This window comes from Anser cygnoides, chromosome 1 (assembly GCF_040182565.1).
Source record: "Anser cygnoides isolate HZ-2024a breed goose chromosome 1, Taihu_goose_T2T_genome, whole genome shotgun sequence".
Lineage (NCBI taxonomy): Eukaryota > Metazoa > Chordata > Aves > Anseriformes > Anatidae > Anser > Anser cygnoides.
The window spans coordinates 68,144,933-68,162,230 of record NC_089873.1 but is presented as its reverse complement, the minus strand read 5'-3'; the positions used below and the strand labels follow the sequence as shown (position 1 = coordinate 68,162,230).

General features: G+C 37.0%; 1 protein-coding gene across 8 annotated transcripts in view; it reads left to right on the top strand.

Annotated features, from left to right (window-relative positions):
- EPS8 (EGFR pathway substrate 8, signaling adaptor) overlaps positions 1 to 17,298 on the top strand; it is a 134,037-nt gene that overhangs the window by 98,154 nt on the left and 18,585 nt on the right. For 7 of the 8 annotated variants that reach the window (XM_013172938.3, XM_013172933.3, XM_013172937.3 and 4 more), the window contains 7 exons: positions 152 to 240; positions 3,891 to 3,965; positions 4,550 to 4,698; positions 7,045 to 7,228; positions 11,424 to 11,557; positions 15,290 to 15,401; positions 16,285 to 16,428. In XM_013172938.3, coding sequence (XP_013028392.1) covers positions 152 to 240; positions 3,891 to 3,965; positions 4,550 to 4,698; positions 7,045 to 7,228; positions 11,424 to 11,557; positions 15,290 to 15,401; positions 16,285 to 16,428 — 887 coding nt within the window. The remainder of the gene's footprint in view (positions 1 to 151; positions 241 to 3,890; positions 3,966 to 4,549; positions 4,699 to 7,044; positions 7,229 to 11,423; positions 11,558 to 15,289; positions 15,402 to 16,284; positions 16,429 to 17,298) is intronic. The other variant, XM_066999124.1, reaches the window with a different exon arrangement.

Here is a 17,298-nt window from a genome sequence, read left to right as displayed (position 1 = left end):
TGCTCACTGTAGTGGTTCTATATTTGCAGCATTTTGTATGTTGATAAATCTATTAAGTGTGTCTTTACATGTTTATTATATCTTTATTATTTATAGAAATTGTGTGAAATATGAATGGATGTACAAAAATCTCAATTTATTTGTTCAACAGAGGGAGTTCTGACTCTCCGTTCAAAACCGCCACCTCCAGATGAGTTTGTTGACTGCTTCCAAAAGTTCAAGCACGGCTTCAATCTTCTGGTAACTACTACTGTAGAGAGGCATGCTATAACAGTTTTTTGCTGGTATAGTTAATGTGAGATATAACATGATCTCTGTCATGCCCTGTTGCTACCAATTCATTTGAGTGCCTGTTTTACTGTATTGCTTTTCCATTGTTTTATTCCACTAATATGAAATGAAGAACTAAAATTCTTGTGAAAGATAAAGAGAAGAAAGAATAAGTAACACAATGAATTTGCTTTTAGTTATTTTTAAGTTGGGTTTCCTTGGGTGTTGCTGCTTTTCCAGGAGGTGTGATTGCTTTATTGACTCCCCTGAGGGGGCTGCGGAAGGTCATCTCTTCTTTGGGAATGCAGTAGTCAGGTGTTGTCTTCTAACTTTCCTGGTGCGTTGTCTATAGAGAGAAACCTGGTGGAGCTTAAATGCCTTCCCTGCTGCTGTAAGCCGTTGAAAGGTGGTCACACCATATGGGTAATTGTGAGCCTGGATCTTTGTTGTCTTGGTCTCCACTACTCTTTAAAAAGGAGCAGACCCAAAATGGCTTTTGGGATGCTGCTCCTCAAAGGCTCTATGCAGTGACAAGATGAAAATATTTCTTTCTCTTTCAGCATTGTTGTGTTTCTTCTTTTCATGGCTCTTCAAAACCTTTTACTTGTGAAATTCAAGTTTAAATCATAAAAGGATTTCTAGGAATGTCTGTTGGGGTCACAGCTTTCTTGCATGCTTGCCAGCATCACCAGCTGTGGCCTTAATTTAGTTTTATTCAGTTATGTCCATCAGACTCTCTGTACTTGTTGCCACTTGTAGCCATTACACAGGACCTTTCTGGCCTCAGAACACTCCAGCTGGCAAGTTGCTGTCTTGTTGGAAGTTCTCAACAAGTGGAGGTGCTAACTCAAAAGCCTTCTCCTTGACATCTCCTCTTCTGCAAGTGCTATTAGTGGAAGGCAGCAAGTAGGACACCTTCAGTGCATTTACTTCCACATACTGACTGTCCCTTCCAATTGCTGGGGAAGCTATGCCAAAAAGAAAGTTTGTTCTCACATTCATTGAGTCAAATCTTTGTTTTTCTTCCTCTTGGGGAATTAATTTCGATTGCAGGGCCGTGGGTGATATTTAGAAAAGTAAAGAATATATTAAAAACCTCTATATCAAATGCTGTGATTCTGACCTCAGAGGATTGCTGCTGGGGGGTAAGGGAAGGGGGAGAAAGGGAGAGGCAGGAGATATCTTAGAACATGCTGATCTTTCTCAGTAATAGTGTTTGTAATGTTAATTTATTTCATTATAACTTAATACTGCATTTAAATTAGTTTTTCACTGAGGAAAACCCATGTATCTAAATCTTTATTTTCTGTTCAGGAGTAGAAGCTGTTCTTGTTTTGGTGCTGAGAGCGTCTAGGACATGGTTTCTAATGCTCTTTTGTGAAGATCTGTGCCATACCAGTGTGTTGCTTCAGTGTCATTGCAGAAGCCACAAAAACTTGAAATTTCCTTTCTTAGGCATTTATGTCAGACATGGAGAACTGTATAAAGTGAAGAATCTAGTTTAAAAATAAAAGAATTAGCTAGAAGAATAAGGTCTCTGCCAGTAGAATTGAGACTGTTTTAAAATGCCATGCTGGAAACTGCTAGAAAGTGCCTACCATTTGTCAAAAAACAACAACAACAACAATAACAAAAAACACTTTAGAAAGACCAAAAGAAAGTTGTTGTGTCTGAAGGACAATGTATAGGAAGTTATTAGCACTAAAAACACATCCTCCTTGTTTCTTAATTTGGAGGCACACTCTAGAGGGCTAGATGTAAAAATAGAATGAAGCTAGCCAAAAGTAGTTTGAGGAACAGACAGCAAGATGCAATAAGAATTACTAGAGTTTTTCAAAACACATTCTGGCATGTTTGCTACTTCTGGAGTCTGCAGGGCTGATGGGTCATCACTAAATAAAAGGAATCCTCCAAGAAGTTGTAGCAGAGAAAATATGTAATTTTTTTAATGCATATATTTACATGGAAAAACTTGATAATGGACAATATGTTCATGAAAACCATTGTTTATGGGAAGCACAAGAGAGTATCTGTTTCATGTTGATGAACTGGTAATGGGTTAAAAAACAGAAAATCAAAATGGCAAGTAACAAATAGATGGATAGAAACTCTGTTGAATGGGTACCATTCATCCATCTCTTCCAAAAACTTATGGATAAATCAGCAAACCATGCACAGTGGTGTGCAACCTCTCAGACTGGCTTTCTTCCTGAGGAAGAGTAATGTTAAGGTAATGTTTATAATTTTTAAAGTAATTTCAGGGCTCTGAGGGACTAAGACAACCAAGTACCCATGAGGTACCCCCCCATGGGGTATGGTAGACAGATATATTTAAAATTATACCTGTATATTATTAAATAATATACCTGTAGACAGGTATATTAAAATTGGAGAAGAAGCAAACATACATATTGCAAAGCAAAATGATGCCTACAAGTCGCTCAGTTTTTTATTTTGTTTCTAACAAGGTCACATACCCTGAAGTTTGTAAAGAAACTGAGCTGCTTTGAGTTCAAATAGAGCTTCCTAGACTCTTGCTTGGCAAAATAGAAAACAATTTATAAGAATGAAATGCTCATTCTCAAAGTCCAGTAAATTCAGCAGTGAAGTCCCATGCACAACTATGCAGAGGCTTTTGCTGTCCAGCATATTCACAGGTTTTCTGGCAAATGGGGAGTGAAGTGACAAGATTTGATGAGGCTACTAAGCTATTCTGGATAGTAAAATTAGACTAATCCTCGGTATGGAAATGTAGAAACACCTCATGATAGCAAATGGTGAATTTACAGATGAAATTCAGTATTGACAGGTAAGATACAAATGGGAAAAACCTCATATATAGAACAAGTCAGAAAAAAAACGCAGATGTAATACATATTTCTGTGAAAGTAGCATCCATGTTCAATGTTGACGAACCAAGTGAATGCTAAGAGATGTCAGAAAAGACAAAAATGAACAAATAAAGAGCATCAATATGCCACTATGTTCACTGCCTTTATTTTGTTCCCAGTACAGTGAAATTGAAGAAGGTACAGGGAGGACAAGAATGCTGTAAGGGATGATTATTTAGGCTTTTATTTAGTTTAGAGGAAAAAAAAAAGGAGAATGTAATAAATATATAAATGGTTATGAACATCACTGGAAAAAGGGAGGAGAGAAGGATTGCTCAGTTTTCTTTGGAAAAGAACTACAGGGTATTAATGAAACCAAGAGCTGGCACATTTACAAAGGAGATGCTTTTTTACAAAACATATAATTCAGGTGCCAAACTTCTTATTTGCATAGTACATGCTAAGATTTACATGGATTCAAAAACAATTGAATGGATTTATTCACAAGAAGAACCCGTCAGTGGCTATTAATATAAAACACTAGCATTTTGTACTTCTAGTTTCTGAGAAAAGTACTGGTGGATACAAAATATCTTGGGGAAAATTTCTTATGCTTTTGCCTTTTTCTCACATTCTTCCCTTAACATTTGCTCTTAGCTGATGTTGGAGACAAAGCATTGGGCTTGAATGGACCTGTGGTCTCACTTGAGATGGTCATTCTTACATGAAGTATTTATTGTCATAAAAGTTAACTGTTTCTTACAATTTATCATTTTCCCTTTCCCTCAGGCCAAATTGAAGTTCCATATCCAGAATCCTAGTGCAGCTGAACTGGTTCATTTTCTCTTTACCCCACTACATATGGTAAGCTTTTATAATTTTTTCAGTGTTTTCCTTCAGAACTCTTGTATCTGTATGCTCTATAACCTTTTCAAAGATAACGAGATTAAGATGTTGTGTCCCTGGACAGTATCTAAGGAGAAATACGTGTATTTGAGGATGAGGGTCACTTTAGAAAACACGTTACATCATTTTCTGCACATATATCCATCTATTAAATATATTTATTTAAAATATTTTTAGATTTTTGTGTTACAGTTTGAAATTATAATTTTTAATTAACAATTTAAAAAATGTGATAATTTATATTATGCAGGAGGAAAGTTGAATGCACAGCCATATGCCTTAATGGAAGTATGTGTGGTTTTGATCAGTACATTAAAATAACATTGCAAAAGTGGGTCTAAATATAAAATAGTAGGTGACCAGAACAGCAGTTATTTTGCAATAAGTGGTTCATCCATAAGGACATTAGGACACGTTAGCTCCTCAGAAATTGTTTGTTTGAGTAGTAAATGTATCCTAGCAGCACTGCAGATACATATTCAATGTAACTTCCTTACTTATGATGTGTATGTTCTTTGTGTTATTTTAATACTTGTTTTTAGGTGGTGCAGACAACAGGAGGTCCAGAGCTTGCTAGTACAGTACTAAGTCCCCTTCTTACAAAAGATACTATAGACTTCCTGCAATATACTGTCACCAGTGAGGAAGGACAATTATGGATGTCATTGGGTGACACATGGACCAAAGCCAGGTGAGAAAAAGCTCAAGTTTATTGACACGATCTTAATCATATGGTCCACCCCCAACAAACTTGATACTAATTTGGTGGTATTTGGACTCCTTACAACTATTCTTTGAAGTTTTTGGAAAGGAATCCTTTAGCCTCAGTGGGATTTGGGAATGGTTTGAATTTAGGGGTCACATGGAGGGAGAAAATGCAGACAAAAATTTTTGTTTCCTCCATAGACTCTAGGAGAAGAGACCTAATTACATAACCTTATACCATTATTTTTTTCTGAACTGTCCTTTGCATGCTTGCAACTGCTTTACACCCTTATTTTTCCAACCCAATCATTTGGAATTGATTAAAAATCAGTTTGAAGAAATTGCTATAAAAAGTGAAAAATATGGAAAAAGAGGATACAGATTTTTATTTTCAGTTTCCAATAATGATTACAAGCTAAAAATTTTGATGTCTTTACTTCTTTAAAAGCATCATAATGCTATAGAGAAAATGCTTCAAACTTTTAAAGAGTGTTTATTGGCTGGATCATGTTATGTGTACATACCTTACATGTCATGTTTAATGGATTTACTAGTATGGTTAGGCTTCACTAGAATTTAAGTATGTATTTGTTATTTTTGAGATGAGTATATGGTTTGAAATTACTTAGTAAAATACACAGAAAAAATCTTAAATTGACAAAATGTGTTTTAACTCTGTAATCTTTGGTAGATAAGTACATGTAACAATGATTAAGCATGCAATCACTTCAACTGGAAAGACACCTTGTCTTTTGAATTTATTCATCTTGCTCTTAGATTTGAAATTTGGAAATAAACATCTACCAAGTAGATTTCTTACTTTTTAAATTAATTAATCAATTAAAAAGTGTTCTTGAAAAAGTGACTAAGAAGTGATAAAAGTTAATTGAATGTTTTCCTGGTAAGAAAGGCTTCATAGAAAGCCCTAGAACATGGAGAGAGAAGCATCCTCATAGTAGGGAGTGTAATGTACGAGTGTTTCCCTTCCTTGATCTCACTTTGCTGCTGTAACAATGTCCAAATACATCCTTAGGGCCTGTTGTCCAGCCTGCTACTACAAAATGGGCTGCAAACAGCAATTAGAGCCCCTTGTGACTGCCAGAGAGTTTACCCCAGAAAAGCAGTATCTGCTTGCCTTTACCTGCTCTGAGCTCTGCTGGCTTCACTGCAGCTTGTAGTGGGGCTGGCTGTGGAAATTTCCACAGCGTTGGAGCCCCATGCAGGGAAAATGGATTTCTGTGTAAAATCGTTGGCTCCTCATCTTAGGAACTACCTTCATTATTATCTTAAACCATACTGAAGAAAGTGTGATTGAAAGAGAAACAGCTTATGTTGCATAGGGAAGAATGAAGCACTTAGAATACTGCTAGTTGACCTGTGAAGATTAGATATTTCAGTCTGACTGATCTCAGTATACAGAGGTACACTGTGGTGCCGTTTAGCAAGAGAGATGAATGATGAAACTCAAGGGTTACTGACCTACATCAGGCCTGCTAATGGGAGAGTAATTGCTGACTGTTCCTGCAAGTCGCGTGGCTGACAGCATTTTTCCCTTAATTTTGAGCAATGTCAACAATGAGACTGTTAAACCACTGTAATGTCAGTTTCCATTTCTGCTTCCACTGTAAAGATACAGTAATTTATATTGCAAGATGGTGCGTCATGCATGGCACAAAGGCAGAGCATGAAAGCATTAATTTAGGTACTGCATATTAGAGTAGGGAATGCTAGTGGAACACTAAAAAGTAATATGGTATTCTAAGAAAATTAATATAAAGTATAAAACATTAAATATACTGATAATTCTTGTGCCTTTTTTTTTTTTTTTTATATAGTATAAGCTATCCATTGCCTTATTTCTTTAAGGCGTAGCTTGGCCTAAGCTTCTGCGTTTCATATCTATTTTTAGACTTTCTTATACAGTATATACAGTAGGCAGTTTCTTTGAAGTCTTTTGTGTAGTCCTTTAACACGAATAAGGCATTGCAACACTTTCTCCCATCTAACAGTTAAAAAAAAATCCGAGATATGTTTGTGATTGATTCTTCTATTACTCATCCTTTGCTATGAGACAGGAATTTGTTGTGTTTTAGCATTGACAAGTCATTATGGCAAAAGTAGTTAGCTTCTTGCTATGCCTTGCAGAAAAGCGGTTATGGTCAATACATATTTTCTGCAAATTTTTTGTGTTCTAGCACAATTGTATCTGTACTGTAATCCCAGCCTCTCCTCTTTATTAACAAAATAAAAAGTATTTCAAGTTTTAGAAAACCTATCAAAATAATATTTTTTATGGCCCTTGATAAAACTCTCTAATTTGCTTTTCATACAGAGCGGACTGGCCCAAAGACCAGTTTATTCCACCTTATGTCCCTCGTTTCCGAAACGGTTGGGAACCTCCTTTGCTGAACTTCATGGGAGCTCCAAATGAACAAGAACTCAATCATTTGGCTGAGTCTGTGGCAAACTTTGCAGAGCAACAGCGGAAGCAAGAAATAAAAAGATTGTCAACTGAGGTAGGTTAACTATGACAGTGGTTTGTAAATTCGTGGAAAGCAACATGAATTACTTTCACAGAAAAATATATTCTGAGACATTGAAGAGACCACTCTCTGATGTCTGCTACATCAGTGCAAGCTTAGTATATTTGCTGTAGGAAACCAAATCTGTTCAACCACCAAAATGTGACTAGGAAAAATACAAGGATTTTGCCTACTACCCTCCTTGAACTTGGTGGGTTTTCCCACATCAGTTGAAAGGACAATGCAAGCCCCTAAAGTTTGTTCTGGCCCTTGTCGTGTGCTTTCAGATCCTATTGACTTTGATTGTATATGCTTTAGGCAGAATTTGAACAACGGTGTTTTCAAATGTGCATCCATGCACAGGAACATAAACATAACAAAACAAAACAAAAAATAGGGAATTTTGAATTTCAATTGCTTGTTCATAAATGTAGAATTTAATATTTCTTTTATTGATTTTTTGATACTTTAACTGTTTTGCAAGAAAATATTCACAGGTACTATCAGAGTAATGCCATGTCAGGTAATTTACTTCTGAAAAGTCATTGCCAGTTAGAAGAATTGTTGCACAGGGACATTTTTTCTGTGCTTTTCTCCAACAAAATATGATGAATTTAGAAAAGAAAAAAATATTCTGTTTGGAGAATGGAAACATGCACCTGCATCTAAAGCCTTCAGAGAAATCAGAGTACATTTTCTCACTAACTCTGTGAGTAATGAATAAAGGGGAAAATAAAGGGACTGACTATCAAGATTTTACCTCTAACTTTTTCAGGAGAGTTGGTCAGAAAATGTACTTTGACTTATGTGAAAACTTTAAGAATAGAAGTGATTTTTTTTTTTTTAATTCACAAAAAAGCTATTGCTATTTTAAACATATGAAAGTTTTAGTTTTGGAAGCTTTTTGGTTTTGAGAGGAGACAAGATTAAATTTAAAACTGTAATGTATTGAACTAGCTGTAGTTTAAATCAAAAGTTAGCTAGTCCAAGTTCCCCTGTTAACATCTGTGGGAACCACAGCTAAGAGTTTCAACCCGTAGACTTTTGCATCTTCCTTGGACAGTTTACACCGGTACTATATTCAGAATACATCTTAATGCTATTATATTAATTTTGTCTTAATTTTATAATTGTGAGCTTGATAAATATACTAGTGACAAAATGCGCATATGGAAGAAAATGAAGGGGAATGATTTTAGATGGATCACAAATTTTCCATGTTTTTGAAAATTATTTGTCACAGTTGCCATTTCTGGTTTTTTGAGCAGAGCTCTGCTTCCTAGTGTGGAGTTACTGCCTTGAGCATTTGGCATTTCCTGGGAGAGGAGCCTGCCATTTCACCTTTGTGCTGGGAGGTCCTAAGTGTCTGCACAGGAGTGAAACTAAGAAGTAAAAGCAGTTTCTATTTCATGCAGCTTTCATTATGAAAACAACCAAACTTCAGAATACTTTTATGGTTAGGGTATTTTGTCTGAGGCATGGGAAACATTCAGTCTTAGCCTGGTAAAGTTGAGTTCACCATTTACTGTTTATTGGCAGTTGTGGGATGGCTTTCTCTTGCAGAACAACTCTCATGTTGTCTTACTGGAGACAACAAAGTTTCTCCAGAAAACAAAACCAAAAACATTAAATGTGCCTGTGGAAAACGTGTCACAATGAAACTTTGTTTTGATGAACCTCTGCATTTAAAAAATAAAAAAGTGTATACCATGTAAAAAGTCTGCCAAGCAAAGGAGGCTAGCATGGTTCATATTTGATTACTTAAAACATTGTTTGGCTTTATGCCTAATAGGATATAAAAGAATAAATGCACCAAAAAGTATGTTATTGCCTGTGAGTTTTTTCTGAGCAAAAAAAAAGTGTTTAGTAAAAGTTAATGGGCACAGTAAATGCAATGTAGCTGTTGCTGTCATCTCCCAAAAACAAACATTCATCAAACATTGTTTCACTGCTGCTCTACATTGACATGCAGGTTTTATAGTTTACGTTGTGCTCCTTTTAAATTAAAAACAAACAAAAAAAAAAAAGGAAAGAAAAGACAAACCAAAACAACACACCACTTTTTCTCCACTTATTATTGATATGTGAAAAGTGCAAAATAGTACTGAAAAAAGGGGCATTTTCTGTTATGATTATTAATGAATACGTTTATTGCTTATGTTATATTAGTATATAATAAGTTGAAACATTTTTTTGGGGGGGGAATACACTGAGATATTTTGTTTTTTTGTGTTTTGGGGATTGCATTCTTCTTGATGTTGGTAATGTTGGTTGGGTTGGTAGGTGTTTGTGCTGACTTAGCCTCTTTGTCCTAGTCTTCAAAAGACCAAATAATAGTAGTAGTAGTAAAAATAATAACAATAATAATAATAGTAATAATAATAATAGTAAGAATAACAGTTCAATTAAGGCATTTGTGTGACTGGTACCTGGGATGTCAAGCCTTAGTTTCATGATTCCTGTGTGGTTTTGGGCAAGTCACTTAACCTTGGTACCTTGGCTCCCTGCACCAGTGCCTCCTGAGCACATCCCCTGGGGGAGAAGTGCTGAGCTGCTTAATAGCCGTGAAATGCGTTAGGTGCTCAGGTGGAAAAGTTGCGCTACTGCAAAATATCTACAGCAAAAGGAGCATTCTGGAGTTGGTGATACTAGGAAAATTATTCTTTCTAAGTCCATCAGAACAGCTTAGTTGACAAATAGTACTGGAAAAATTATATGAGAATTTGTGTCCATGCCTTGCTGCTCATGAGCCCTGTGCCTCAGTGGGTGGTGCAGGTGGGGGTGGAGGCTGGTCCTGCTGGGAGGGCATATTGAGCATGTGCACTGGGAAGCCTTATTCATGAGGTGTTTTTTTCTTTTTCTTTCCAATCCTGTATCCTAAGACGTAGTTGCACATACAGCTCCCACCAAGGGGTTTGAAGGTAGAGTCATCTGAGCGATGGGGACTTCAAATGGCAGTGAAACAGTGGGGAGCTGGTGATGAGAGTCCAGTGAGGCTCAGGAGATGAAAATAATTTCTGTGTGAAGTAAAAATGAGTTCCTGCTTCCTGGGTGTCTTTTGATGTGAGTTACAAAGTCGGTGACACTTGAGAGTTTTTTTTTTCAAAGAGGTTATAATCATGTATTTTTAAAGAAAATTCTGTTTGTATAGGGTGTTTTGTTTTTGTTTTTGTTTTCCCCTCTGTGTGTTTTTAATTTCTTATTACAAACACTCAACACCGTAGGCAAGTGTTTCTGGGTGCCAGGTCAGATACTTGGAGGCAGGCTTGAGGAGGGTGGCTTTTCTGTAGCCACACAGCAAGAAAAAAAGGCCAGGGTATAGAGATTTGGCAACTTGTGGTGAATCTCAGCTGTTCTATCTTGTTGTGCAACTGGATGGTGGTATAAGAAAAAGATCAAGAATGAGCATCCTCAGTTTCATAATCCCCAGAAATGAACTGCTCATCTTGTCTTTCTTTTGGGGAATGGACATTGAAATAATTCTTAATAGAAGAAGAGTATCACTGCTGGATTTAAGGTAGGTTTTTTTTAAAGGAATGCTGCTTAAAAAGAATTTTCTATGTGTGCTTGTAATAAGTTGTGATTGTTTCCTTTAATTATAATCCTTAATTACACGAAGTACTACCTTCCTTTTTGCATTTCTTCTTTGACTTCAATCATGTTCTGTGAGAGGGCGACATAAATGAGCCGCTTGATATTATGATCCTGAAATAGGGTGATAATTTTACTTGGGAGCTTTTATTTCTTACACACACTTATGGTTAGCTAGCTAGAGTTTTCTGGCTTGAAGTGTACATTTAGAACAAAAGCTCAGAGCAGTTTCTCAGTGCCATTTGTTTTAAAGTCATTCAGGCATTGTTTATAACTTTTGTTGCTGTAGAGATACCTAAGAGATGACGCGGACCTTGCCCCAGAGAACTGTTTTTTCTAAAGAATATCCACTGTAATATTAATGCAGGAGGGTGACTTAGGACTGAAATTCTTTTATTCTTATCCTTTTGATCTCTCTGCGTACGTATTTGAAATGCAGAAGCTATTAACATTTCATAGCAGAATGTGAGCACCTGAGAACAAGGACATGGGAGTGCTGGCGGGGAGCACGGGGGCCCTGGATTAGGCGAAGCAGGCAGTGTGTTGCTGTGTGTGACACTAATCCCCTTTTCGTCTTTGTCTCTTTTTTGTCTTCCAGCCTCCCAGTGTTCCCGACTACCCTCCGTCTGATGGGTATGCATTCAGTAACACAGTGTACAAAAGAGGGCCTCTGCTGGACCAAGGGGCAGCTGTTGCTGCCTTTAAGCAAACTGTTAGCCGACATGTAGATAGGTAACACTGAATCAATGTTGTACGTGGTGCTGTGGATAACTGTCCCGACTTATTGCTGCTGGGGTGGTGGTGTCTCTGTTCACCTCTGTTTGTGCCTGGCGCAGATCCTTATTTCTATAAGGCAGCCACTCTGGCTAGCAGTGGCTGTTCTGCTTTTGCTTCTCGCAGGCACATCCATAGGACTCTTTCACTATCATTTCTATGAAACATGTTTATGTATGCTGTTAAATTCTTGCCTTTGTCAAAAATGATACAGCAAAATTCCAATCTGATAGAGAACACAGGATCCTGCTATTTGGGTTTAATTTTTATTTTTTTTTTCTGCTTTATTTCAAATTTTTAAAAAATTATTCTTTGCTCTCTTTGGAACTACAAAGAATTACAAGTACACTCTGAGATTCATCTGTCCTTGTTTTGAATGATTGTTTGATTTGTTTAGCTGCTCACTTGCTACTCCTTAGTATCCTGCTTTTGATGTTCTGGGCTGGTGTATAAATGCCCACTTCCAGAATAGTAACTAATTGTTTCTTCCATTCTCATTATGAACAAAGCTACAAAGTGTTTGCATAGCAACCATGGTCTTCTTGCACATCCTCTTTCATCCCCTTCATTTTAGCCTAAATCTGAATAGATGGTGAAACGCAGTGATCCTTGGAGTTTCAACCCCGTTGGCATGTAGAATTTCTGCTGGTACAAGCTGTGGAAGTAAATCAGTAAAGTAGTGCTATAATTGCGTCCCCACACCAAACCGTATTCCTTATGTACTGTTTGAAGAGTATTTTAGCTCATGTGCCATGGAAGGTGCTTAAACTAAACTTTTGTGATCAGATTGCTGGTAAAAACAGTGTTGATACAAGTCATAATTTGCATAACCCCTAATTTTGAGCTATGAGCTAGAAGATGCTGTTGTTAATCTGCATGCAAATGAATTCCCAAGTGGTGTGCAGGGTGAAGACTCCATTGTTCTTCTGAATTTTGTATTTATTCTTTGTAACAACAGCAACCATAATGGTCATCTCTAATCATTTTCTCCATCTTGGTTACTTTGAGGGTTCTTGTCTGAGGACCACTCAGCTTGCAATCTAAATGATCTGCGCTAGAAATTCTTTTCTCTTTTATCTGTAATGCAATAAGACCTGTTTTGTCCTTTCAGAGCAAGAATGAAAGTAATGCAAAGGCTGTTGCCTCTATTTCAGGTTTAGAGAATGGGGCTTATTGCATTGACCCATTGATGATATCAGCATATCTGGCTGTAACTGAATGAGTCATCCAAGCTTCCTTTGTAGAGGGCAAAGAGAAAGGTGTGTTTCTAAGAAGCAGGTCACGTCAGGTGAAGTCAGTCTTTTGAAAGATGTGAAATGAGACATGCAGTGGTGGTGCCTGTTTCTTACCAGTGATGGCAGGAGGGAGTCTAGATGGCTGGTACTGATGCAGACGTTTACGGTGTGCCACTATTTCCTGATCCAACGCGATGTAAACTTCCATTTGTTGATTGGCTCTCGAGACACATAATACATTCCTGGTAGGAGTTCCTTATTGGGTGAAAGCTGTTAATATGTATTACCCTTAGTAACTTCCATTTAAAGATAAATTGTAAAGCACCTGTGAAGAAGCAGGTGCAGAGGGAAGGAGGTTTGGGGGGAAGGAACAAGAAATACAAGCTGGATGTTTCAGCCTCTGTTTGCTGGTCCTTGTTGAAAGCTGGCTTTCACGAGCAGTCTGAAGGCAGTGACTGAGCCACCCACTACCTGTGCAGAGACATGCAGGTCCAAAGAGCACGTAATCACAGAGAACTTGAGTGAGCCTTATTCCAGTGTGCCAGGACCTCCAGTACGGCATGCTTTCCTTGGGTGACTTAAACTAAGCATCAGGATCTTAAACTTCCAGTGTGTTACTAGCTATATCAAGGGCTCTGTCTAATGCTGAAAGAGCACTGAACAGTTTTTCAAAAAGTTGTAAGGTGTTTCAAAATAGCATGCCATTTAGTTGTTTTTGTACTGTCATTTCTGGAACAGCACCCTGGGGCTCAGTGCAATCTATCGGGCTCTCCTGCAGCGTGCACAGCAGAGCTGCAGTTACAGCATATCTGGCAGGCAATAGGAGAAGGCAGCAGAAGATTGGTGGATGGAAGCTCTGGGGGCATTTGTACCCAACATAAACAGTTTGGCTCATTAAGGTGGGCTTGAGGAGTTGTCATCTCTTCAGCAGTATATAGCCACTGTCCAGCCCATGTGCTGGGGATATTGCTGTTGATTGCACCAGACTGGGGTAACACTGAAGCATAAGTGCATAAGCTATTATTATTAATAATATTAATAATAATAATAATCCTTCCTGAGTTATGTCTTTTGGAGGGATTGGGATAGCTAGCAGTCGACTAGGCAGGAAGACAGTTAATAAAATGAGATTGGAAAGGCAGTCTACCAGTAATACTACCTTCAGAGGTGGGTTAGTCATATCCCCAAACTAATAAGAAAGCACCTCAAAATTATATAAATTTTGAGTGGGTGGCTGAAAAAATTGGGATTACTCACATGTCTCTAAACCTCATAATAGGTATTCTGAAGGCTGTGGTTTATCCCATGTTTTTTGCTCTCTCCTTTAAATGCTCTAAGTGTTTTGTCTTTCTTTCAAAATAATACATTTTCAATCTAAATATGACTGTTTCATTGTTCTGCTCTTCAAGTCAAGTGAGACAGTTCTCCACAGCCATGCAATAGCTAGGTAACTCCTGGATTGCTGAGGCACACACCTGGGATCCATTGCTGCACAGCACCAACATCAGCAGACATCTGCATTTGTATCCCTGTGCTGTGATGTTGTATGCCAAGCCATTGTTTGTTTATTTTTTTTGCTGTTGTGTTTTTTTATTATTTTTGTTTGTTTGTTTGTTTTATCATTGTTTTGTTTTAAGCTTTACTGTTTGGTAAGGATTTGGGTTTTTAAGTGTTATTTACAATAGGTGAATAATGTTACTGTTTCTTTTGGATGTATTTTGAGGGGGGTGGGGGACTTCTCACTTTGAAGAGGTAGCACATTAAAGAAACCAGTAACTTGTAACCCAAAGGCAACGTGAACAGATCTTTCCTCAAGGAAAAGAATGCTGCTGATGTATGCTGTGGTATGCTTTACTTTACAACGAACCCTGCTCTTAATTGATGCAATAATTTGAGATTCTTAGAGGTTATGATATCTTATAAACAATTAAGAAAACTGATCTGCAGCAGGCAAGCATTTCTTGGAGTTTAATTCCATTGGTATCAATGTCAATGTGACTTGAAGCTTAATTTATAATGAATGCTAGAAAGACAATTTAGTGCAAAGCACAAGATACTAAGTGTATACCAAGTATATTCATTTATTAGTATGGGAAATGATCGTTTAACCTACTGTAGTTCTCTATAAGAAATAAGACTAAATATAATGTGCATATTTATCTTAATAAACTGGCACCTGCAAATCCAAGTAATTATCATACACATTGCAAGCAGTGAGCCAATAAAGATTATCAGTTCTTAAGGTTCATGCAACTCAACCACATTTTTCTTTTTTTCTTTTCTTGATGTGTACATATTTAGTAAGTATGTTGTGAATAGACAGTTCTATAGCAGCAGCAAGTTAGGTTCTTTTTGTTGTTTAAATGTTTTGCGGGTTGTTGAAAGAGGGTGTTTTATCTATATTTTTATTTGCTTGAATGTCTCACTGAACAATAGTCTGATCTTTGCATTGCAGAAATTATGAAGCACACAATAAAACGCAGTCCAAGAAATATGCCAAATGCAAGTACGAGTTTATGGCAAGAAACAACAGTGAGCTTTCTGTCATGAAAGAAGAGATAGTAGAGGTAACTTTTTTGCAAAGAGATGACACAAATTTCTGGTACTAGTCAAAGCTGAGGGTACCTTTCCTGTGGGCAGCAGTAAGGACTTCAATGTTTTTATCTGATTGATCTCCATTAATATGGAAAGTTCAATTAATTTGTTTTGCGTCGTAGACAAGATAAACAGAAATCCTGTGCTGAGTTACAGCTCATTGCTCTAGAGATTCATGCTGTAAATATAATTGTGTGTTTCTCCTGTCTTCTCATTTAAAAGCATCATTTGGTAGTATGTAAATAACTGGCTCTGTCAAACACTACCTGTGTACACACAGTGAAAGACTGTCCTTTCCTGGAAGCTATGGTACCCTGAGAGACAGACAAAAATGTAGAGGGGAGGAAGTAACAGAGAGAAAATGTTGTGTATAAGGCTGCACTGCTCATAGTCAGAACCCAGATTTCTGCTGGCCATCCTGCTCCAGTTCCTTCTTTACTCAGAAATGCACTCTCTCCAAATTTGTGCTGTCGTAGAGTCATGCATTTTCCCTTGGGTTGTTAGCAGTTTTTCCTTTTGTTAGCACACAGGCTGTAGAGATGCCAGCCTCTCTGTACAAGTACTTGATTTTTATTCCACTGTGTTGTCCTGCACATGTCTGAGTTCACACAGGTTCATTTGCATGCTTTTCTACCATATTCTTTCTTGAGAGTCACATTTTGAAAAGTGAATTACTATGATGTAGAATTACTTATGGTGATAATCAAGGAAGCCTACAGGGCTGTGTAACATCTGTGTAAGATCTGTTGACAATCACAGAACCTGGCAAAGTTATGATTTTGTTTGGAAATGATGTAAATGCTGGCAGGAGGAAAGTCAGAAAAAATGTGTAATTATGTTACCAAATTATTTCAGATTCTGGATGACAGAAAGCAGTGGTGGAAGGTTCGGAATAAAAGCGGCAATGCAGGCTTTGTGCCAAACAACATTTTGGACCCTCTGAGGAATTATGAAGGTGGTCTAGGATTGCCAGAACCTGTGTATACCCGCACCATCCAGGTACCATCCACTCCTTGGGAGACAAAATTTCTTTTGAAGAGTGTGTGTGTACTTGTTTGTGCGTGCACAAAGCAGGAAGAGATTCACAGCAAAGCTAAAATAATTTCATAGTCTACTGATATGTCAAAAGATGTATGTTTCTTTTACAGGCTGAAGTTTATTTCTGTATTGCATGGAGTCTAACAAGAGAATAAAGTTGATAGAGATATAGCAAAGTCTTTTCCTTTAGAGCTTTTTTTCTGGTTATTTACTTAGAGGTGGTAATTTCCACCCTAATGGATGTTTATGCATTTATTTTAATTGCAAATATCTTTTGTGCATTGATAGCTGTTGATGCCAAAGAAGGAGTTTGAATTATTTAAGGTAGGGTATTCTTTGTTACTTCTAGGAGAGTGAACACTAGCTTTTCTTTTTATTTATTTTTATTTTCTCTCTTTGTGTGTGTTTCAATCTTAGTTTCAAATTTATTTAATTACAGTAATTTTGGAGTTGTAAAAAACAGGTGTCTTTGCTTTTGAATTCACGAAGTAGTTATTTTCAATTATTATTCCTGTGCATCATCAGCAATTTAGTTTACTAAACTAATTTTGGTTTTATTTCTTTCATATTATACTACAGAATTAACTTTATATATATATATATGCTGAACAGAATTAGAGGGTAAAACATTAAAAAACAAATAAACAAAACACCAAACCCCGTATCTCCCCCCCAATCTTACATCAGTGCAATTGTCTGCCTGAGTAAGGATTTAAAGACTTAAAGGATAAAGTTGCAATATATATTTTTACACCAAATTTAAGTTGTCTGGAGGCTCATAAAATAAAATATCATATTTTATAAGTTCTGTTTCTTCCCTCTTATATCTAA